The sequence below is a fragment of the Pithys albifrons genome, chromosome 3 (assembly GCF_047495875.1).
Source record: "Pithys albifrons albifrons isolate INPA30051 chromosome 3, PitAlb_v1, whole genome shotgun sequence".
Classification (NCBI taxonomy): domain Eukaryota; kingdom Metazoa; phylum Chordata; class Aves; order Passeriformes; family Thamnophilidae; genus Pithys; species Pithys albifrons.
This window is the reverse complement of record NC_092460.1, coordinates 89,952,304-89,976,416: the sequence shown is the minus strand read 5'-3', so window position 1 is coordinate 89,976,416 and position 24,113 is coordinate 89,952,304. Positions and strand designations below refer to the sequence as shown.

Here is a 24,113-nt window from a genome sequence, read left to right as displayed (position 1 = left end):
CTCCCACCGGCCCAGCTCCTGCCGGGCCCAGCCCCGGCCCCGCTCCCGCAGCGCTCCCCGCCCGCCCGTGGCCGCCGGCGCTGCCCGCGCTCACCTTTCGGGAACAGCAGCTTCACCTCCCCGTTCTCCTCCCGGCTCAGGCTCCCGCCGCCATCTCCCGCCGCTCCCGCCACCACGGGCAGCGCCCCGTGCTTCCTCTTCTCCTTGTCCCGCTTTTCCTTGGGCCTCTTGGGCTTGGCGCTGCCGCCGCCGCCGCCGGCGCCCGGCTCGGCCGCCAGCGCCAGGCGGTGCCGGTGGTGGCGGTGCTGGTGGGACGAGGAGGGGGCGGCGGACGGCGGCAGCAGCACGGCGGGCGGCAGCAGCTTCCGCGGCAGCGGGGCAGGGAAGGCGAAGCCCCCGGCGCCCGCCGAGGGGCCCGAGGGCAGCGCGAAGCCCCAGGGCGCGGGGCCGCTGTAGCTCGGCACGACCGCGGGCAGCGGCTGCTTGGCGCTCCCGCCACCGCCGCCCCCTTCGCCGTTGACGCGCTTCGCGCCCTTCAGGTTCCGCTCCTCGGCTCCCTTCACCTTCTTGGCGGCCGGCTGGGACCCGCGGGAGCCCTTCGCGTCTGGGGCCGCCCTGGCGCCGAGCGACTCCTGCTCGGGGGGCGCCGCGCCACGGCCGGGACTTGGCGGCTCCGCCATCTTGGGCTCCGGCGTCTATTTACTCTCGGCTCGCCCCAACCGACAGCGCCGGAGGGGCGGGGCGGCGCTGTGGTCTCGCCCAATGGGCAGCGGGTGCGCCAGACAGACAGCGAGAACAACCAATGGTAGTGCGAGTGAAGGGGCGGGCTCTGAACGGATTGGCGTGGCGGGCTCGGCTGAGTGCGCAGGGTGTGGGGGAGGGCGCTGAGGGGGGAGGCGGAGCGGGACCGGGCACGGAGGGGAGGGGATGGGAGCGGAGCTGGGTCGGTGCTCCCGGGAAAGGCGTTTGTTGGGGAATAAGGGAAGGTTCGCACTAGTGCCCACTCCGGGTTTCGTTAATGCCTCAGGTTTGGGGCTTCCCCGCTCTGTGGACCGCTGATGGGCTGCTCCTGAGAAAGGCGTTTGTTCGGGATGTGAGGAAGGTTTGGACTAGCGCTGTTCCCGGCGGATGCGCTGCGGTATCCCGGGAGGCGGTGCAGCGAGTCCCTCGGGGCGTCCCGGAGCCGGGAGCGGCGTTCCATCGGCGCGAGTGTGCCCCGCGGGGCCCCAGCGGCGATCCCGCGACGCCCGCGCTGTCCCGCACCATCCACCCCCTCCGCAGCCCCGCAGCGAGGCACAGGAGGCGGCAGGTTCGGGGGCCGGGGCAGCACTGCGGGCGCTGCCCAGCCCTGGCAGCCCCTCGGGGCCCGGGGCAGCACGGCGGGCGAACCCCAGCCCTGGTAGCTCCTCGGGGCCCGGGGCAGCACGGCGGGCTCTGCCCAGCCCTGGCAGCCGCTCGGGGCCCCGGGTAGCGGCTGTGCCCGGTGCCGATGCCATCCCGCCGGGACGGTTCGGTGTGTGTGCCCGGCGGGAGCACCAACCGCGGTGCAGGAACTGGGCTCGCACCCGAATGGGAGCCCCCAGCCGTGCTTTGGCACCCGCGGCTGCCACAGGGAAATGCCTCCAAGCGCCGGTGTCAGCGGGAGGCCCCGCGGAGATGAGGAGAAGGTTCCTGGAGCGCTGGCATGGCCGGGCTGCTGCTCTGGCCGGTCACTCCCGAGGGGCTCCTCGTTGCAGTGGGAAGGACGGGGTGGCTGCCACGTTGGACCGTGCCTGGCAGGCTGCGGGCAGATCACATTGCCCTGTGGAGCTTTGTACGTGATGTATGAGCAGACAAGCAAGCTTTTAAGATTGGATTGGGTTTCTTTTATTTCACAAACCATTTTCATTTGTGCTGACACTGATCAGCCTCAGAGTAAGCTCCTGGCACTTGGACTATCTCCTCCTGTGTTTCATTTTCTTTGGAAATTCTAAACCAGACTGAGAGCTATTCAGCAGTGAAGAATAAATTTTCTACATTCAGGGAACTCTGCTTTTTCCTCAATTCAAGTTTCACTAGTGTGAGATTGTGCTCTCAAACTGTATTTCTGGGCATGATGAGGAAAATGGTGTCTACATTGAGGCACAAGAGGAACATTTCACAGCACATATTTGAGTTGTAGTCAACTCACATCCAATTCCAGACTGAAATCCAGGTACAAATCTATGCATACATATGTAGACCTGTAAAATAGAACAGGTCTATGAGTTTGAAGGTCACCTCCCTCAGAAATGTTTTTATTTGTGTCAGTAGGTGAGAAAAGGCTGTGCATTTTAATAGACATGCCCCTTTTCCAGGTTAAGTAAAGGTGGCCCATCCACCTTAGTCAAAATCAGTGATTTTGTCTCAGTTGATGTTACAGGTGCCATGTCATGCATACAAGCCTGTTGGTATCCCTGTATACCAGTCCCTAATGGAAACTGGATTGGGGTGACTCTAAAGTGAGAATTTGAGGCACCTCATGGCTTTACAACCAAGTTTATCTTTCTTCTCTGCTGATATTGCTACTAAATCAACAGTACATTAAGTTGACTCAATAAACTTTAGATAAGCCACAACTGTATTTTAACCTGTCACTTTTGGGGGCTTTGAGAAACAGACGAGCAGCATTTCTTCGATCTTTAACTAGATTACATCCTAGGGCTTGCTTTCAGTTCAAGGAACTTGACCACAACCTCTGTGAAATGCCAAAGTCACCAAGGAGAACAACATCACTTTCCTCCATGCAGCAGGCTGAGCAAGATTGATTAGGCTAATGAGGCTACATAACTGTATAAACAGCTGAATATCTTGATATGTGCATGTATATCAATGTTAATAATTAAGACAAATCTTCATATTTCTGAACTTATCTGGCATGTTGGATGTATGAAAAATGCATTGAATTATAATGCAGGATGTCAATATGAAAATAGATACAAAGACAAAACTAGTGGGAGGAGAAGTCATAGCCCAACATTAGACATAAAACCTGACACATAAATCTAATAGATGTGCAGCAAACAAAGAGCTGACAATATACTACTAAACTGAGGTCAAGCTGAACTTGTTTCCTTTGCTTTTTGAAGTAGTATAGTGTGCTTGTAAGCATAAGCCAGGTTTTTATTAGCAACTTCTTTGTAACCCAGCTGGAGCAAGATGACAGAGTACCTATTACATGTAATTGTTGCTTGTTGGAAAGCAGTGTGACTAATGTTTGGAGGTTTGCTGCTGCTATCTCATACCCATTTGTCAGCGGAGGAAGTTACAGGTTCCTTGCAATCCAGAAGCCGGTTGTGTTTGCGATCCCGCAGTGCTGTCACAGCCAGCCTGGAGGGACCGCTGGAGGAGTGGGCGTTGTCCCTGTCATTTGTTTTGTCACCCATCACACGGGTGTATCAAAGTGCTCTACCAGACCTATGTGTGCTCACATTCCAAAATATTAAAATGAAATTTCAGGTTCTCTTCTGTACTTCTTTTTACTTTAGTTAAACCTCTGCCTGATGGTGCACACATTATAAGCAGACATTTCTGAATGAGGACAAGAGGAGAAACACCAAAGCTGCTTCAGAGTAAAGACTGCCTTTGAATAAAAGGCATAAATACAAGGAGTAAACCTTGTGTAAAATACAGGTTAGAGTCACAAATTTCTTCTGTTAATCGAAAACATTGGAATGTTAATGCTTATAATAAAATGATAACAATCCTGAGAAACACTGTCAAAACACTGTCCCCCAAACCAAGAGAAATACAGTAGCATCTCCTGTCACAACTCCAGAGCTTTCCAGGACCATAGGGAGATGTACAGGCAGAGCCTTTGTGGGGATCGCTCCTTGGTGGGGGGATGGCATCGCAGTGCAGAGTGCCCAGACACGGAGACCAGGGAGCTTCTCTGTTTCAGCAGAAGCCTTTAAACTGATTATGGAAATTGCATCAATGTGCTTTTGTCTATAATTTTATATGCACTTAGGGAAATCTGTGAAGATTTTCCAGGCCATGAAAACCTAAATGAGGCAAAACCATAACAGTAAAAATGCCAGGCACAGGACGTCCAGTATCCAACGTGCATTAAGGATAAGCTTCCCAGATTATTAGCCTGCTCATTACAAACGTGTTGTCATTTTAATTAGAATAATTCTGAATTGTTGATATAAATGGTTATTAATCAAAACATTTACTTAAATACCTATCTTGTTTTGGCTTTGTGCACAGCTGCCTACCAAAATGATGTTCCGGAACCTTACTCAGGTCTCTAAATAGAAAAACAGTTTTCAGAAATGTTACTTAATCTCTATAGTTCCAAGAGTTTGCTCTCCATGGGCTTACTTCCTTGGTTTGGCATCTGCTCAGTTCCTAAGTCAAGCATGGAAATAATTGTGCCAAGTGTAAATTGAAAACATTTGATAACAGTCATCTTTATGCTGGTTTTTGTCTGCAAAATTAGCTTATTGTAGTTTTTAATGGTATTCCTATTTTCTTACAGTTTATTTAAAGTCAATTGATTCACATTTGGAAACGGAGGTGAAACCTAAACCTTATGTGCACAGAAATGTACTGACAAAGGTGGTTTCATCATGTAAAAGTGTGTTTTATTTTAGAAGAGTCTCATTTTCCACAGGCAAAGTTTTCATAACAACCAGTGACATATCCAAATACTTCTGCAATTACCACTCAAACAATTGAACTAAATGAGCGAGTCGGGACTCACTTGGCTCATAACTGGGAGCTGCTGACAGCATGACAAGCCTTGCTGCAGGGGAGTGAGAACTGCCCCCTCCTGCCATTGTCCTTCGCAAGGGACAGATCCCCTCGCCTAAGGAGTGGGAATGTGCAGCCCAGCACCTTCTGATTAAAGACGTGACAAAGGCGGTGTTTATCCTAAAAAGCCTTTTCTTTCCCCTCAGAAGCAGTGGGTGTCTCTTCACTGACTGCTGAGGAGTGTTGGGTTAGACATCTAGCAGGGGGCAGAGCAGACAACTCGGGACAGTCGTGTTTTTTATTACACTGTTCATTTGACAAGACTTTATAGAATCCATAAAAACCACAAAAGGGAGTTTACACTTCATGGAGGATCTACAGTATTGTTTTGTGTTTAATGTTTTTTCAAACTGCTACATATTACTGCTTTAACAACCCTTCAGTTTTTACAACTGTTTCTCTCACCTGCATTTAACATGGGAAACACCCCAGCTCCTGTATGTCTTTTTAATTGCGGTATCAATCACAGCAATAGAGCAAATTTGGCAAGTCTTGATATACACACTTTCAAATTGTATCTTTTTGCAGTTGAAAAGATAATTTGCTTTGCTGTTGTCTTCATAACATCCAAAAAATTTAGACTATTTGAAAGGTCTTCAGGATTTTTCAATACAAAAGGAACATAATGACTAAAACGAGTATGGAACCAAGAGGATGCAATTTAAGCAAAATTTTATTTCCTTGCATATGGAGGGGAGGAGGAGAAGGTGGGTAAAGTCTTAGCCATTTTCTTATTTCAGTAAGTATTAATTGAGGCATTAATTTTCTTCAAATGAAGCTGCTGGTTTGCGAGACTGGATTCTTTACAGATTAACAAGGTCCTCACTGCAATTGGAGATACCTGAATTCCCTGCTACTCTGCACAGGTACTTGTACAAATAACAATTTTTTCATTTCCCTTAGGATCCATTACCACTAGAGCCACCTTACCCTAAATTCCTTCATAGTGTGTCCACTCTCATATTTTTCCACTATATCCTGCATGAATTTTAAAAAAACAAGACAGAGCCTATACCTCACAGTGTATATTCCACTAGGACAAGGCTGCTGCTGGCCCTGTCCTGGGTGAACAGGGGTCCATGGGAGAAAGGCTCTTTCTGTGCTTGGAAATCACCGTCTTTTCCACCTGATATTCCAGGTGCAGGCCACTTCAAAGGTCAGGGAGAGCAGCTCCTGCAAGTCACCTCTTTGCTTCAGCAGGCACAGGAATCAGTATTTATTTGATGCAACAAGGAGTTACAGCAGCTGCATTTCCAGGAACAACTAAGCTGAGCTATACCTGATTAGGCTGAAAATAGCCCCATACCCCAACCTTTTCTTCATATTGGCTTGGAAATTCCATAGGAGTCTTTCACAGGAGGCTCTGAGGACTCCACAGGTGATTGTGGATGTAGTTTGGCTTTGACTAAGGGCTTGTTTTGTTTAAATTTTGACAGAGCTTCTCTTGTATATCTTTACGGTCCCTTCCTACCCAAACCGTTCTGTGATTCTATGAAAGAAAAGCCATAGACGCTCCCAAACTAAACTTCAAAGTACTTATTTCTTAACAAGCAATTCTGGGAGGGATGCACACCCCTTATTGTTACCAGAGTTCAAGTCAGTGAACTGAAATCATATGGATTTCCTGATGGATTTTGTTCCCTTATCCCTAGAGGCTTATAGAATGATTAACAGGTCGTAGAATGGCCATAGAATGGTTTGGGTTGGAAGGGACCTTCAAGATCATCTAGTTTCAACACCCCTGCCCTGGGCAGGGGCATCTGTCCCTAGACCAGGTGCCACTAGACTCAGAGCCCCATCCAGCCTGGCCTTCATTTGGAGTACATTTAGTTCTAGGAAATTCAAGTTTTGTGTTTAGAGACTGGCACTTATTAGTAGAGTAGCAGTTTATATTTGTAAACGCATATATAAAAAGAAAATAAACAGGTACTTCTATGTAGCAGCTAATCTTTTACTGCTCACCTCAGCTTCTTGCTCACATAAATACCATATACATGGAAAAGTCCACAATAAAGAGCTTTCTGTGTATTTACAAATCTTATTCCACAGCAGTGGCAGCAGCTCCTCAGATCGGCTGCCTTGATGATTCCCAGAAACCGTTCCAGAGAAACTGTTGCAAGTAAAAAGGAATTGGCCATGATGTCCTGGGACTTTATGAGATGCATCAATGTAACTGGAAGATAATTGCACCTGAAGTTTCTAGACCATGGGACTAGGAAAGCCTCTCACAGTAGTGCAGGCAATGTTGTAGTGGAAGATTCTGTACTTCTCGTTAGAACATATTTACATTAAATAAAGTAATTCCATAAAGTTCAAATATATGTGCTGGTTGGCCGTTAGAACTTTTGGGATCCACTCAGGATGGAATGAACAACATCAATGCAAATCTAACACAACACCATCAGGCTCAAATCAGGGTCTTGAAACAAGAGATGACCTGGCTCCTCCCAGCCTGTTTACACGCAAACCCAATTGTACCATACCTGGTCACTTGTATGGTCTTGCCCTGGCTTAGAGGCAGGAATGCTGAGCCTACGTGATGGATTTCCAGGAAACATGCAGGACAGATTTGTCATGTCACCACAGTCTCTGGCCCAGAGCTCCCTCGTGCTGGTGGCTTCTGATGCTCGGAGTTGATGGGGAGGGAGAGAGAGAAGCAGATGGAAAAATGCTTCACATGTAAAACAGATCTTTATCACTGAAAGACTAGACACTGAAAAGTGTTTGCGTGATACACGTACATAACACCCTTGAGATAAAAATTGCAATAAAAACTCCAGCCAGCCTTCTGAATTGTGTAACAGAAGAGTGCAGCCAGTTTACAAGGCATGACTTATCCTGGTGCCCTCTCTCTGGATCTGCTATATATGTTTTGGTCTCCAGCAAAGTATTTGTTCCATGGTTTTGAATATAGACAGGTGCTTGATGTCGTCTGTAAGGACATCTATACATTTTATGAATGATGAGGAAGTCCTTAGAAGACATCACATGTTCCTGAAGTGGTGAGGAGCCCTGAACTGCCCAAACACAGAGCGTTCAGTTTAGTGACAAATGCTGCTCCCTTCTAAAGTCCTTTCCCTGAGATCCGGGTACTGTAGACACGCCCAAGAGGGGACCTGTCTCTCTAGAAACCAAACCTGTCCTTGAGGCAGAGTTAAGCTCAATCTTGTAGACTAATGCAGAAGATCTACAAGAGAGACCTTTTTTGCTCACACAGCCATCTGCATTTTCACCAGAGAAGGCTGGCAGGTGCCCAAGGTCCAAGAGGCCTGATATCTCTCATTATTTTAATTACAATACTGGATGCCCCCTTTCTTATGAATCAAGGGGTCTGAGACCATCCTCCCTATTGTGGAATAGCTGCTTGAGAGAGGATTCCGTTCTTCTAAACAGAACATGTGACAGGAAGAAGTGACAGAAAAGTAAATTCATGACAGCTTTGACCATTACCCTGTGTCCAAACTAATTTAAGAACTAATTTAAGAACTAATTTATCTGTAGAAATATGTTTGTAGAGTCTGAAAACTTATTTTCAAAAGAGTGAATTTAGGTGAACAAAACCCAACCCATTTGAATGTTCTTCCCAGCATCACTATACTTGTATTGATTTGCTGCCTGAGGACACAGAAGGGGAAAGAGCTGCTCAGCAACACTTTTCAGAGCTGTTAGGTGTCTGCTACTCATAAAGTATAACAAAGGTTGATTTACATTATAAAAAGAATTACTTGCATTGCTTCCTCCTTATCAATGATTTACATGTCAACAGGCAGACAAAGATGTATTCATTACATGGCAATGGTATCATAAAGTGCCCCTGTTCAGGTATCACTTTGAGGTCTCAAAATCTAAGTGACATCAGATGGTTTTCTGAACTTCACATTCTTCACCCACTGCAGGACATTTCAAGAGTCAGCTTATCCTTATTAAGCCCCACCACCGACCTTTCCCTGAGCCTGCTCAGGAAACCCAAGAGTCTGGTACTCAGTTGCACGATTTTGTAGAAACTCAAACCCAACAATTTGTTTAAAGAAGTGTTTTCATTGTGCTGCATTCCTGTTACCCAACCACACCTCTCTGCCCTTCTCAGGAGCTTACAAAACTGGGAACCTGCTTAACAAGTTCACTTCAGCCTTTTATTACCCACAGGCAAAGACAGCTTCCTCCTTGTATTTGCTACAGTTCAGCTCTTCCTGCCTCTCTCCTCCAACTACTGTCCTCCTTGTTCTTCCCTACCCTGCTGCCCTCACTTCTTACCATACACCAAGCAGAGACCATGATGTTTTTTATGTGCATGTTTTGGATCACTTTCTCTATCCAGGCAACTTGCTTCACTTTTGAAGTTCTCACTAAATACTTCCCACAGATCTCATGACCTGAATTATGAGTCACTTTTCAATTAACTTTTATAAAAATCAACATACAAGTGCTTTTCCAGAAAAGCTTAAGGGTATGGGCTGTTCACATCAATGGGAAACGTAATCATAGATTCCCTACTGGAGTTCACAGGGATGACTATTGTAGCTTTTAATTGTCTCTAAGGAAACAGATCAGAAGCTTCATTATTGTTTTTTACAAATTTGCCTTTCAGTGGTGGTTTCAGCTGTGTCCAGACACCAGAATAACATGCAGAATGAACACAGTATCAGGCCCAACCTTCCTTCACTTGCAGAAAAATAAAAGTAATTGTGTTCAGTGCATGCATGAGTGAAATCCTTAAACAAGAAATGAAATGGGCAGTGCTGATAAAGTGTATAAGCAATATTACAAAGTTAAATGTTCACCATAAAGCAGATCCATTTTGGAGATACAGTACTAGCTAAAGCAAATGGACACCAGAAGGCTGGCATGTTTCCTCACAAGATTTGTGTCTTCCTCCTGCCAGCTTCTCCAGATCACTTGAACAATGAATATAATGTTTAATGTGAAAAAAGCAAGAAAGCACACAAAAGTTTGAACAAATGTATCAAAATACTTGAAAAATCCCCTCAGATTATGAGCCTTTTTTTTTCTTTTAACATTAGATCAAAGATGTAGCCGCTAGAATATATACTGGGATGGAATCACACACCAGGCATCTTCCAGTGAAGAGTGAGCAGAGTCAAGTACACAGAAAAGCTCAGCTGTCTTTGATACTCCATGTTTGAACAATGGGATCCTGTTTGATCCAAGTCCAGCTCTTCATTTGACTTGACAGTCAAACTCACCATGTGATTTTGGCCCTACCTGACCAAAAGATCAATTTTCTTACCTGCCTGTGACCTTTTACACTAAGGACTGTAACTCTGCAGATCAAAGTGGGAACTGTAGATGTGAAAGACAACTTCCATCTCCCTAGCTGAAATCCATGGAGCTCAGCCTCGCTGTCAGAGCTAACCACCCACCTTAGGAGTGCCCCTGAGCTGCAAACATCACCTCTCCCGCCAAACCCCGCGGATGAATTGCTGCATTGAGCTCACTGCGGCTGTTCACACGCACAAGGTACGTAACCTTGCACGATTTGAGCCAAAATGCAAAACTAATTTCCTACCTTGGCCTCACCACAGTAAGTTCTTCATACAGACAGAGTGTAATTTCAGAGCCAAGAGTCAAGTTATTAAAGAAATTGACTGTTACAGCAAGGATGACTGAATAGGTCAAAGCAGAAATGTTCCCAGCTAAGCCTCTCCAAGGAAAGACCATTTACCCCAGACTGAGAGATGGGAGCACAGAGGCAAACAACATTTTATTTACTCCCTGTTTTAAGACTGCAAATAGTAAGCTTTTGCCATGTAGTCTTAGAAGTGATGAAGTGAAGCATTTGGTACGGATCTTGAGGCTACAACACCATTGCAAGCCAAGAAAACAATATTTTCTAGCTCTCTTTGGCCCAACATTTGACAAACCTGCATTTTAATTAAGTGCATGCATTGAAACGGTTAGAAAAAGTCACATCAGAGAGAGCCTGACTATTATGGGATGTTACTAAGGCTGTTACGAACCACTTTGCAGACTTTCTGTCTCAACAGGCTCAAGACACGCTGAGGTTCCAGGAGGGCAGTCCGTGCCTTGTGCTGGCTTGTCCCAGCTATGCTGTCCCAGTTTCATGCATTCCATGCATTTAGCCCTGACTTTCAGCCCGCACAGGACAACCTTCCCTCAGAGTTGAAGAGCATTTTCAGATTATGAGAAAGCCACTTCGTGGTGAAGGGCTGCAGTAAATGCAACTTGTTTGTTTATGCTATGGAGATGTTACTCCTCCAAGCGGTGAGAAACTTCTCAAGGTATTTGGTTGCACTTGTATCTGCTTGAGTATTTGCTCAGTTACATTGTCCAAAGTCCTTAACTCCTTGTTCCTCCTCAGTCTCCCTTTCTCAAGGTGACACTCATTACTAGTTTTTCCCCAGTCCAACCCTCTTGCTGTGTTCTTTCTCTCTAGCTGCAGCGTCCCAGGGTTTTAGAGTTGAGTGCTGCTTCCCAACAGGCTGATCCACAGCTACAAGCAACTACGCCGGGAGCAGCACAGGGTGGTCACTCTGCCCGGTCACTGCGACGCACCTGATCTCATTCTTGTTTCTAGAGATCTGCCTCCAAAGAAATCCAATCCCAGATTTCAATATACAAAACCTCAGAGGTAAATCTTTGAGATTTTCATTGCTCTGCCCAGTCCCCAAGTTAGGAACTCCTTAAAGAAAATGTATATGTAAACACAGCAGGTTTTCCCAATAAGTAAAAAATAAAAATGCTGACACTGATTACTACAAAAATAGAACTCTACTTGCCAAATCAATGCAAAATCTGAAATATGCTGTGTAATAGAGATAAGCAATGGTATCAGTAGAGGTCAGCTTTCTTCTTAGACTTGAGAATTCACATTTCTAAAACACGGAACTCATTCTTTTGACATGATAATTTACTGCATAATTTGTTCAATATTAATACATTAATTATTAAATGGTGTATTAGAAAAATACTGAAGGAACAAGCCAATGCAGTGGTTATGAATAACAGCTGTCTAGCATTAGTTGTTCTTTGCTACAGTGATCAAGACAACTGTATGCCTGAAAAGCTGCACTTCAGAGACAAAAGTTGACTGCCTTCAGAAAAATTAACATGGAAGCTTGGAGTTAAACAGGATTGATTTCAATACATGTACAAAATTACTTGGTCTAGATCTGTATTCAGAGATAATTTGCCGGCTAACGTAATACTTTAAAATCCTTTAGATTTCATTTCAAATAAACCACAAAGAAAGGTCTGGGGTTTTCTTTGATGAAGCTGTTAAGACTGGATAATATTTCCACGTTATGACGTGAAATTCCCCAGCATACCCACCCAGCCCTCCAGTTATCTCTGTACCACCCACAAGAGTGGATACTGAAAGTATTGACATTGGGCAGGTTTCACCTTGCACTTAAATTGTCAGCATATCTAAATACAACTGGTGAAAATATAAACCACATATGAATGTGAGCAGGCAACAGCGAGCTCTAAAACAGCTCTGTCAAAAGGGCACAGAAACCCACAGAGGACAACTGCAGTTTCCTATCCCTAAAGCAAAGAAAGGATGCAAAATTTCTGTGACAAACTCAGTCTTGGAATATGATCCAAATCCATGCAAATCTAAGGGAAAAACAGATGAACCTGGATGTTCTTTAATTGAACATTGCCAGATGGCCTGTATAATAGTGCAGGAATTTGGGTCACCCTTTGCTCTAAGTGAAATTCGCTTGTGAAAAGCAGAAAATCTACCACCTGCACAGTTCTATATTTTCATGGTATGGAAATGATCCTTGAAAAGTACATCCAAAACATCATTTGGAAATGTTCTTATTTAACTTTTTCCTCCCCTCCCCCCCCAAGGTTCCAGTGATTTGGACTGTCCAGGGGTGATGACAGCCCATCTCACATCACAAAACCACAGCTCTGTAAGAGTGAAAGTCTAAGCTAATCATCTGCAACTCCAGGGAAGGGAAACAAAGTTCAGGCCAACTTTATTCTGCCAACTGCAGGATATTCCAGATGTCTGAACTGTTTACAAATCAGGAATGTAGTTGACATAGGTTATCCAAGATGGCGTATATCATTGAAATAATTATTTTTAGATGAATAATTGCAAAACTACATCCATGGGAAGTATTTATAGTGTGCAGAGTTCTTTGAAAGTTCTTCTCAGCTCAACAGCCTGCCACGTGGACCCAGTACATGGTGATTAATGCACAGTCAGAGACAGTAATTGCAAGTTATGTACCTTTTGGAAGTTACTACAGGGCTGCTATCTGGGCAGCTAATGCTCTCTTTTAGCAGCAAGGCCCTAAAGGAACAAGTAGTAAATTAGACATAATGTTTCCATGGCTAAAGTCCAGATTAATAGTTTCACTACCTAAAATGAACATTTTTCCTCTAAGCACCCTTCTCTTCTTCTCTGGCATTACTGTCAGCCAGAACTTTTAACGTTGTTACTGAAAATAAGGTCCTGAGTGTCAGTATTTTGTTCAAGTATGAGATCTACGAGCTAAGCCAAACTGCCATCCTTCACTCTGTTCCACTTTGCTTCTGAATAGTTTTCTTTCCTAAGAGTAAAGACAGCCATAAGTGAGATTTTTACTTTCTTTAATTTAAAGATTGTATTACAGAAAAGTTTAATAAAGGAATCCTTATAAGGATTAACTCTTGACGCAATATATTGCCAAGATACAGTGTAGCTGCAAGGGCTCCAGGTGAACCTTCATATAAGTTGCTTTCTTACATACACAGTCCTTGAACAACAAAAATGGTATTCCCCATCTGTAAGAGAAGACAGTGGTATTGAACTAGTCCTTTTACCAGTGTGTTCTGGTTTTCCCAAATTAGAAACACGCCATATTAAAACCGTAAAATCCTACTATACAGAAAGGTGACAGAGATGAATTTGCTAAAGATTGCAACTGATGAAACACTAAAATGAAAACTAAGGAGTGTTGATCATGTTAAAATGGTTTCTCTTTTACTCTCTGGTCAAATATACTAAAAAACATACAAATATTTGTGATAATCTAGTTCCAGATGAACTCAAAACACTGAAGTAACATACACAGGCTAAGAGAATTCAATACTGTTCCAAGGCACTTACTGAATCTCCATGACTAGATGAAAACCAGAACAAATTAGGTCTGACAATTAAACAGTATATAATATAAAAATAACCTTTTGCTTACAATTTACAAAATGTATTACAATCTTTATCTCTGCTAACCTGCAATTCTGGCTGTGTGTGTCCAGCAATTTTTGTAAAAAACCCCAGAAACTATTTTCTAAAACTTCAGGGCAAATAATTTACAAATAAGGTACACAAAAATTTAGATCATGCAGAGATTTCTTACATCTTCTGTTAATATTTTATGATTGCAACTTTATCAAATTATATACTTACTTGCCCTGTACATATACAAAATAATGCATACATGGTAATCAAACGTTAGCAAAAAGTAGTCCATAAACACAATCTGTCAAAAGTATTACTATATTAACATATGTCTACAAGCAGCGTGTAACAGGGTTAAGAGACATTAAGGCAATAATACTTGAAGTTACAAAATAAATCATATTAATACTTTCTCCTAAGTGTAGTAAGGCAGGTAGATGGCCCCAGCAAAAAGTTAAGTTGTAATACTGGACTCCACTGTTTGAACCATGTGTCAGGTTTTGCATGGGATGTACTGCAAGAGTGTACCATTGATAGTTAGATCTACACTGCTCTGTGTTAGTCGCCCCCCAGAAAATGGAATACTATTTTTCTAGTTCTCAGTGGCACTCGAGTTTTCCAGTATAATTTATTGATAGTATGTCCATTGGTTCTTGGATCATGTCCATTCTGAGGGTGGCTCTCTTGGTCCTCTGGGCTTTGCACAGCGGTTACCAAAACCTAAGGAAAGAAATGGATTTAATCCTTCTGCCCACTCAGACAACACAGGCTCCCCAACGCTGGCAGCAGGCAGAAGGATCACTAACAATTGATCCAGCTCCTACAGAACATGTTTATTTTCAGAGCTAGAAAACAACTTCATAGTATGAAGAGTTCTAAAGGCACTATGGCCACAGGAAACAGATATATTAGGGATTTGTGTATCACTATAATTCACAATTTAACCTCACTGGAAAGTATTTATCAGTAAATACACCATTACAGCCTTTGTTATCCTTTTCTTTTCTCCTCCTCTGCATACCAAAGCAGTTATCAGATATTATTTCTGGAAATTTTCAGTGCTCTGCGGAAATTATACCCCATTTGACAAATTCTATGTTTTATACATTCTGAGAAAAACATAATGAAGAATTACTCAATCATTCATTCTGGCAGAAACTCCTTCAGCACTGCTGAAGAGACAAAACAGGCTTCTTTATCCGAGTCCTGCACCTCAGCGAGCTGGAGGGAGACAGCAGCAGCACCCGCCCAAACTGGTACTGTTAATGAACCCTCTGTTTAAGCCATCTGGTGATTATGTTTTGAATTAATTGTAATTACCAATATCTGTTACTTCTGCAGAAAATTCTGAAATTTGACCTCTTGTATCAGTGGAACCAGAAAAAGAAATCTGAGGTAAAATGTCAGTTGGTGTTTTGTTGCTTCTTTCAGGACGATCTGGAAAACACACAGACCCTTTACTGTAACACTCACTTAGTCACCACTGTGGCAATGCCACTTGTAATTGCAGTCCAGAAAACAACTGGCATCAAATATATATTTACAAAAATAAAGCTTTACAAGTCAGTTTCTCATTTCTTAAAAATTATATTTAAAAATTGTTTATGAAGTAAATGTTCATTGACAGTGACACATTCCTGCTTGCCAAATCTGGACTGTTATTTTGTCTTACAGTTTGTATGGATATTTGAAATCCCACACAGCATCTATTTATAGCAAGTCCACAGTGCCATTTAATACATCAACATAAAGGCATCTGTTCATGTTCTTTCTAAACTAAAGGTGCTTAGACATGATAGGTAATTATGTGCTGCATTCCTTGAATAACCACTCTATTAGCAAATCTGTAGTATTTCTTAAAACTGATTTATCTTAAAAGAAACTACTGGGTATTTAACATGCAGCTCCAAATGGACACTACAACCCCCTTCCAGCAGAGGCAGAAGAAACAAGCAGACATCTGTTTACAGCTGGAGCAGCTGCTGCAAAGTTAAACATCAGCTGATGGACCAAACTTCTTACTCAAGCCTTTTCAGAAGACCAAAAATTAAAGACTTCAGTGAATATGCAACATACATATAGAGATACATTTTAAAAACAAGCCCTTTTCAGAAAAGACAGTGTTTTGACAATATACTTGGGTATCTTCAGAGCAAAAGCAAATGTTTGTTCAGTAGGAAAAAATGTATTTTGGAAAAAAAATTAGAAAAGCTTTTCCATTACTTACCAGGTAGTATAGGTGAAGTTGTTTTCAAACCCTGTTAATGAGAGATATATAAAATAATTATATAAACAACTTACAAAGCATTAAAAGAAAATCAGAAATTTAAGGTGATGAAAATGTCTCCAAAAACAAAAACCACTTGTGGAAATACCTATTTGTCTTTACACTTCTGCCTTGCTTCAACACTGACAAAAAATGCTACAGCAGTTAATAAGAGAATTTCCTACTAGAACCTTACTTAGCATTTAATAAAAATTTGAAAACATGACACTACAACTCATTTGCAAAATTAGGTAGGTTAGTTCTCAAACTACATTTACAGTCCCTGAAAACTCAGTTCTATCTCTTTTGTCATAATTTTAAGTGAGGTATTGGGGGTGCATAAAAAAAGGCAGAAATATAAAAAAGGGCTGATATGCTTTTGAAGTTTTGCCAGCTGTTCATGCGGGATGACTTTGAGCTAGATGACTGAAAACTGAAATCTAATAGGCAAAAAATGGTTTGTTTAAAATAAATATGGACATAAGAAAAAACCTTTGTGAGGCAGTGAAACAGGGTCCCCACAGATGATATGAAGTGTCTGCATCTGGAGGTTTTCCAGTCCCAGCTGGATGAAGCCCTGCTCAGCCTGGGCCAAGGTCCTGCTTCATGCAGCAGGTTAGACAAGTGACTGCACATCTCTTCCAGTTTGAATTGGCCTAAGGTCCATTGAAGGCATACAACAAGCTCCATAAAAGGAGCATGTATGTTATCTATGGCCAGACTCTCCCCAGGTGGGTGTGCCCTTCCAGCCTGCACAGTGGATTTTTTAGGTGAGGCACAGCGTGCACAGAACTGGCCCCACCGTTTAAGTCCTGAGGTCCATCTGCCACGGCCGAGCGAGCTTGGACAGTGACAGTGAAGTCCTCGGGACTGTCACAACACCGGGTACTTACCAGGGCTGACCCTGCTGAGCATCCGAGATCTGATGGGACAGGATGGCAGGGAGGCTTTAACTGCCAGGGGACGGTCCCCACTGAGACTCGAACTCAGGACCTTGGGATTTGGAGTCCAGAGTGCTCTCCTTTACGCCACGGGACCGTCCTTAAGGCCATAATTTAAGCTATATTAAGGGTGACCTATTTTAAAGTATTGCTGAACTTAGAAAAGCCAAATAATTTTCTTGGAAGGAAACCACGCTCTTAACACATCAGTTCAGTGGCTCAGGCAGAGGAAAAGCTGCCCAGTTGTAGGTGACCAACAGCTGCACCTTCTCACAAGCATGTATTCTGCTTTTGTTGTAGCTCCCTATCACACCAGAACTGACTGATCAGCACAGACCTGTCTCCTGCACTTACTGTGTTGTCAGTTTGCTCAGGCAGGTGCTGCTCACGCAAGACGCTCCACTCCGACTGTGCAATCACCACCGGCCTCGGCAGGGGCGCGCCTGGGGAACATCACATCAAACTCAACACACCTCAGCTCATCAGAACACAGCATTACACGTGTGCTCTAGAGCAACTCTTTTTAGATTAAATGCTTGTAAAAACATGAAAATCTCTTCACATGAAAAGCATTCAAGATAAGGCAAAATGCCACAACGTAATTCAAAACACAAGACTGCAGTGCTTGCAGTGTGGATGTTCTTTTCCTTCCTTTGGGGACTCCTAACCAACAGGGGAATTGACTTATTTTTCAAGGACATTTTAGAAATTTTGTTACATCAGCTATGCAGGAATAGTATGTGTTTGACAGACCTTCTAAGTCAACATACAAGTCAGGACAGACATAGCTGTCCTTTATAGACATCGTGCAAAACCAAACCAAATGGAAGTATTTTAGTGATTCCAGTCTCAGACTTTTTAAAAAAGGGAACAGCTTTGTTTCTTATGTTGTCACAGAAAAGCAGTAAGTCCATAATATTCAAAGAAAGAATGACTTTGGCTGTGAACTACCTATGCTTGTGATGCTCAAGGGACACATTTACAAAACATCAATGTTTTTATGCTGAAAGTATCTAGATTAACTACTTGGGCCAAAAACTTTTGAATTTCACCAAGTGACACTAAACAAAAGCCTCAGTAAATAACCACACCTTATTAGGTTTGCTGGAAGATATAAGCATCAACCTAAATTGTCACTTAATTTCAATTCATCTGTTTTGAATTCTGCCATGACCAGCTTGATGAATGAACTCTGATGACAGGACCACATCATTTGTGTCAGCTTTGTCTTTCAGTTACCCTTTTGATACAGGCAAAGTGTGAACTACATTCAGCTTGAACAAAGTGGGCTTGTTCACTACATGCAGCACAGTATGAAGTGTCATCATCTTTCCTTTCCCCAGGAAAGGGCAATCAGATAAGGACAGTTCATGTGTGTTCCCACTCCCTACCTGGGAGCAGTAGGAAACTAAACAGCTGGGAAATTCCCTGACTGTATTGCATTTCCCCTCTGTATCTCATTTCCATACCCTTCAGACTGAAAACCAGCTTCATTAATACTGACATCTCCAGGTACTTAAATACCATATAACAGCATGTTTAGTCAGAAAATGAAAAATAATTTCACTGTGTTCAAGGGCTTGTGAAAGTTTAACCTCAAAATAAGCTACTACACATGCTAGATTTCATTCTATTTTATAATTTGCTCCAACAGACTAACCAAAAGTAGGAGTATTCAAACACAATGCTGAAATGCTTTTCACATTTATCTCCAGTTATCACAAAACATCAAAAACTCACTCTGTTCACTTGCTAACACAAATGATTCTGGTGTTCTCTCTGGGAGCGGGGGAGAGGGATCTTCACTACCATCAGCATCTAAATCAAATATGACATTTAGATAAATTAAAAAACACACTTAGATTTTCCTCCTAAACTTTTAAGAAGTTGATCTTTTGATACATGAGATAATTTATTCTAAATATTATAAAACATTTTGGTTTACCAAACTAACACGCCAGAGCAACTTCATGCTAACAACAGTGACTTCACATTAAGGGAGTAGAATCGGTTTGTGTGTTATGCAAGGAAGAAAAGAAAACCACATTTTCAGGCTAAATAATCTGGAAGAAAAAGACCTCAGCAACCCCGATGAATACTTTTACTTCATTCTTTCAGGTCTCAGTTTTGCTTCCCAAGTCCATCTCAGGGCACAGTGGCTCCCACATCACTGACACAAACTAGTTAAACAGTCTAGCGCAAAGTTGATGAGTCAGAACGGTAAATGGGAGCCAGAGAGGGCTACTGTTGGGGCCAGTACCACCTCCTGTCCCCAGTCTGTTCCCCTGGGCTGTTCTGGCAGCAAAGCCCCACTCCGACCTGCTAGAAAACCTGAAGTAAAAATCAAAGCTTTAAAACAATTTCAAGTAGCTGTTGCCCTAAGAAATCTCATCTGACAACCGTACTCTGCACAAGATTCAAAAATATGAACAAAAATTTCAACTAATGGAGCTGCTTCAGGGACAGAATTCCATCACGGTGTACAAGTCACTGTGTTCCAAGTGACTTCTGAGATGTGCTCCATCCCAAGTTTACTACAGAGCATAAGAAAATCTTCATTAATGGAAATGGCCTCCATAAAACCAGCAAATAAAGTTATCATGGATATGCACTAATTTAAAGTGAGTTTTTAGGGTTTGGTTTCCGGTGTTGCTGCTGTGGAGTTGTTGCTGTTTTATTGTTCTGTCAGTTTGGTTTTTCTCTTTTACCTAAGGGTACATCTACTTTTCGCTTAATTTGAATTAAAAAGAGGATTTAACTGTGTGGTAAGATCGTGCACACCAGCAGTTATGGTTAAGCAATTATGCTGCTGGTGAGTTCACAGGCAAGTTTCACCAATGATTGCACCCACATTCCCAGCTTCAGATAGAGGACTCCTGAGCAAGTATGAAAATGAGAAAGTCACTGTAAAACAGGATTAGGATTGCTGGTGCAAAGCTGTCTATCCCTATATTCTTGAGTCCCAGAGGGACTACAAGACCTGTAATCAGAATATAGAATGAAAAGTATTCACTATCATACAAAAAGGGAACAGATACAAAACAATAACTCAATAACAAGAGATAAATCATAAAAAAATTAATGTCAAAAGTTTTAATCCATTCCTGTGAAATCATCAACATACCAGCAGCACAAGGGCTGTACTGTTATTTCAAGACATCTCTCATACATAAAACAAGTTCTAGAGTGACATTTCTTGCATTCTTTGTCATTTATAACATATCACTTATTTTATTTGCATGTTCTTACAGCATCTACATAACAAGATGCATGGAGAGGTAATGATTTCCAAGCAATGATAAACAGTGACTGCCCTGGGAAAGAACTAAAAAATCCTGGCTAAAAGGGGTATTGGAAAAGTACTACAGATTTACCCTGTAAATCTGACAAAGAAATCCAAGGAAGACTGCTTGACAAAGCTGAAATAGCTATGACATAAAGGGTTTTGTCAGCTCTGCAGAGCATTTTTAAAGTGTCACAGCATTAAAAACATACACGTATGTGCAAGTATTGTTCCACGTGTATACATAATATAAGCAAATCTATAGAAACAGATTGTTTCTAAGGCTGCAAAACAGTTCACATTTCTGAATACATGACTTTTAGTGAAAGCTTAGTTCACAAAGCCAGTATTTTCAATTCAGCTGGTTCTGCATCTCCCATCATACACTGAGCCCCATTTCACCTCAGAGTCATGAAGTCTGTACAGACTTCTGAGGTGAGGCCACCACTGTAAGCAGCCCCAAGCACAAGAGTCTGAGCTGAACCCAGGAGCTCATGCTGTCCTTTCAGCTCCACAGCTTTTGCACAAGCAGTTACTGAAGCCTAATCTGTTCTTCCCAGCTCTGTCCTCCATCTGATCGAAGTGTTCCAGCCTGACTGAAATCTGCCTGTTTTGGGAGTCTCTTGCCTTGCTTGCAAACTTTCACAAAAATTTTTTTAAAAAAGTAGTAAAAGATTAAAAGTCACTAAATAATTTCCAAAGCATAAGAAAATTATTTTTAGATGAACAGCAATATTAGCTTGTCTCCCTCAGCCATGTACAGGAAAAAAGCAAAGCACAGTTAATTATTTACAAGGCTATTAAAATGCAGGAGCCAAATCCTGAGCAACTTCAAAGACCAGCACAGTGAATGAGGTTACATCTATGTTTTTAGGAACAGCACATCAACCAGTAAGCATGCATTTGTTCTGTATTTGGACAAGCCTGTTGAAAATACTTTGATTAGTCAAACCCCCATTATTATACACACTTGCATGAAACAGGGAGTGGAGAAAAAAATGTGCCAACTAATAACACAGAAACCTACAAATATGAATGCATTATAAATAAAGCATTAAATAAAGCTTTTGAAGCAGCTAATCAAGGTCTGTAGCATCTTATAACAAAGATAGCTTACATGCAAACTGCAAGTTGGCAGGAAAAGTGTTGTGCCACCTCTGAAGCTGCCATACTGCACTGATGAAATTTACATTTAGAAAATTGCACTGAAAAGAAATTCATGTTGTCCAACCCTACAGATGCAGGTCGGTTAAAGAGTAGCACTTCTGAACCTCAAGGAAACCTACCTTTGCCATCTTCAGAAAACGTTACAGCTGTTAAGTCTTGCCTAGCAATAGACATTGGCAATACTTTCCTGGCAGAAACGTTCTCAGTATTAGTGGCAGCAGAGACTGTGGCACTTGCGGTTGACACGTTAGATGCAATTTTGCTCACGGCTCCATCAAAGTTCACCTCCGTGTCAGAATCATCTGAATGGAGAGGATTAGTGAAACAGAGGGGTGCTCGAACAGAAATAGGAGTATGAGCAACACTGTCACTGGAAGGATGTTCAACTGTGGTGTCTGATACTAGAGAGAGAGTTTGAACATCGTGACACAAGGTGTCTGCAGACACGTCTCCCGACGCTGAGGAACGCAGGGCACTGTCAGCCCCATGCAGTGACCACGCGGCGTGTCCCTTTTCTGTCAGAGGCAGACGATCTGGCCGTGGTGGAGTATCAGAGACCTGTGGACTCTGCAGACTTTCTGGTGAAGGTATTAAGGCTGTGTTAGACTGTGGCACGCTGTGTTCCACACATGAGTTTTGAGAGGCATCTACAAATGAATCCCCTGATATCTGTTCCTGTGGCTTAAAGCTTTTATCAACTACACAGGACGACACAGGCTTCATTTTAATTGCATGTCCCCTGTTCAACAGGGAGTTTCCATCAAAGCTTCGTGGTCCCTCCTGAAGAGGTACCTTCTTGATCTCAAAACTCAGGTTGCGCTCCAGCCTTTTCTCTGCACGTTCACTGGGTTCGTTTTTCCCTGAATGTTCTGTTGACTTATTATAATTCTCGTTGAGGTCTGTTGAATGCTCGGTTGAAACCATGTGCAAAACCGGCTTTGGGTGGTATCTGTCATTGTCCTGCCACACTGTAGTGACTGTTGGATAAGCTGATGGGGGAGATGGTGTTAGGATTGGTGGTACTGGCTGAGGCTCTGGAGGCTGCAAGATTTCTTCTTTAGCATCTCCTTCTACAAGGCAACTGCAAAACAATGAAAGACAATTGCCTAAGTTTTCCTTGTTCTGACAGGATTTTAGGTATCTGTCCATCTCCCTCTGCAGTAGCAATGCTTTCTTACCAATGCCAGACTCCACACGGAGCTTCCACTGCAGACAGACAATGTTTATAGAATATGACTAATGGGATAGGCAAGAATTAAGTAAACACACTCAAAATATCTTTCAGAATATCAGAAAGACATGTATTCAGTTCACAGCTAATCCTCACTGATAGTTCAAAGATTGCTCACATCCTTTCCCAGAAGCATTTTTCAAAGACACTGTAAGACAGGCCCTCTTGTGGCAGCATTTCATTACTTTTTTCCTCCTTAAGTGCCTCAGAGAAACTTGACATATGGAATTCAAATGAAAAACTTCTTTTTAAAAAATCCTTACAGCCCACTTCATACCAAATAAGCTCCTTTACTTTTATTTTTCTGCACATGCCCAGGAAGATTTTATTTTTATATTTGTGTATTTAATGGTCTGTGAATAGCTGCAAGGCTAATGATGCAGACCAAGCTTAGCTGACATGAGGTGCAAACAGTATAAAGACCATTCACAGTGGAATAAATGATCTAGAATATACAGAGCATATTAGTGAGACCACAGCACTTACAATTGCAGTCCATCTCAAGCTACTTAAAAGGAGAAGGTCTTCAAAAATATGGTCCCTTTACTTTCAGATTAGATCCAGAGTAACTGATAATAAACATTTAGCATAACCGACAAAAGTTGTAAACCCAGGAAATCAGGCATTTTTGTAATTTTCATTCATTCAGAGCCTTTAAAAATACAGAATGACCTGGAGGAGCTCGAGAAGATGGCCCGTGGGAACCTCACAAGGTCCAACAAGGCCAAATGTAAGGTGCTGCCCTGGGCCAGGGCAAACCCCGGTACCAGCACAGGCTGGGGGATGAAGGGATTGAGAGCAGCCCTGTGGAGAACGACTTGGGGGTGCTGGTGGGTGAGAGGCTGGATAGACCCAGCCATGTGCACTTGCAGCCCAGAGAGTCAAACATGTCCTGGGCTGCACCCAGAGCAGTGTGGGCAGCAGGGCGAGGGAGGGGACACTGCCCCTCTGCTCTGCTCTGCCCTGGTGAGACCTAGCCTGGAGTTTCACATCCAGCTTTGGCCATCCCAGCGTAAGAAGGACCACACAACGGCACAAGAATTCCTGCCTGTCCACCAGAGAAAGGCATCAGACAGGGTTACTTGTCTGCATGTCACATGACAAAGTGATTCTATCTGCTGCCCTACTTCCAAAACAGCCCTAAAATGGACTGAGTCAATACAAATTCTTGAAATTATCATGACCTACAGAAACACAAAACAAAACAAAACAACCCCAGGGGACTGCCTCACACTCTTGTGCAGAACCACAAGCATACCTGACCTGGGACAGGCTACAGCATGAGTTGC

General features: G+C 43.0%; 2 protein-coding genes across 4 annotated transcripts in view; both read right to left on the bottom strand.

The window, feature by feature from the left end:
• The window catches only part of RSBN1L (round spermatid basic protein 1 like), a 44,742-nt gene extending 44,024 nt beyond the window's left edge, over positions 1-718 (bottom strand). For both annotated transcript variants that reach the window (XM_071552699.1, XM_071552700.1), the window contains exon 1: positions 95-718. In XM_071552699.1, coding sequence (XP_071408800.1) covers positions 95-680 — 586 coding nt within the window. In that variant the 5' untranslated portion in view covers positions 681-718. The remainder of the gene's footprint in view (positions 1-94) is intronic.
• A 12,630-nt stretch (positions 719-13,348) lies between these two features.
• Positions 13,349-24,113, bottom strand: part of PTPN12 (protein tyrosine phosphatase non-receptor type 12) — a 77,630-nt gene continuing 66,865 nt past the window's right edge. For both annotated transcript variants that reach the window (XM_071552697.1, XM_071552698.1), the window contains exons 13-18: positions 21,713-22,674; positions 18,884-18,961; positions 17,498-17,586; positions 16,164-16,194; positions 15,257-15,373; positions 13,349-14,656 (exon numbers count right to left, since the gene is read on the bottom strand). In XM_071552697.1, the coding sequence (XP_071408798.1) occupies positions 14,595-14,656; positions 15,257-15,373; positions 16,164-16,194; positions 17,498-17,586; positions 18,884-18,961; positions 21,713-22,674 (1,339 nt within the window). In that variant the 3' untranslated portion in view covers positions 13,349-14,594. The remainder of the gene's footprint in view (positions 14,657-15,256; positions 15,374-16,163; positions 16,195-17,497; positions 17,587-18,883; positions 18,962-21,712; positions 22,675-24,113) is intronic.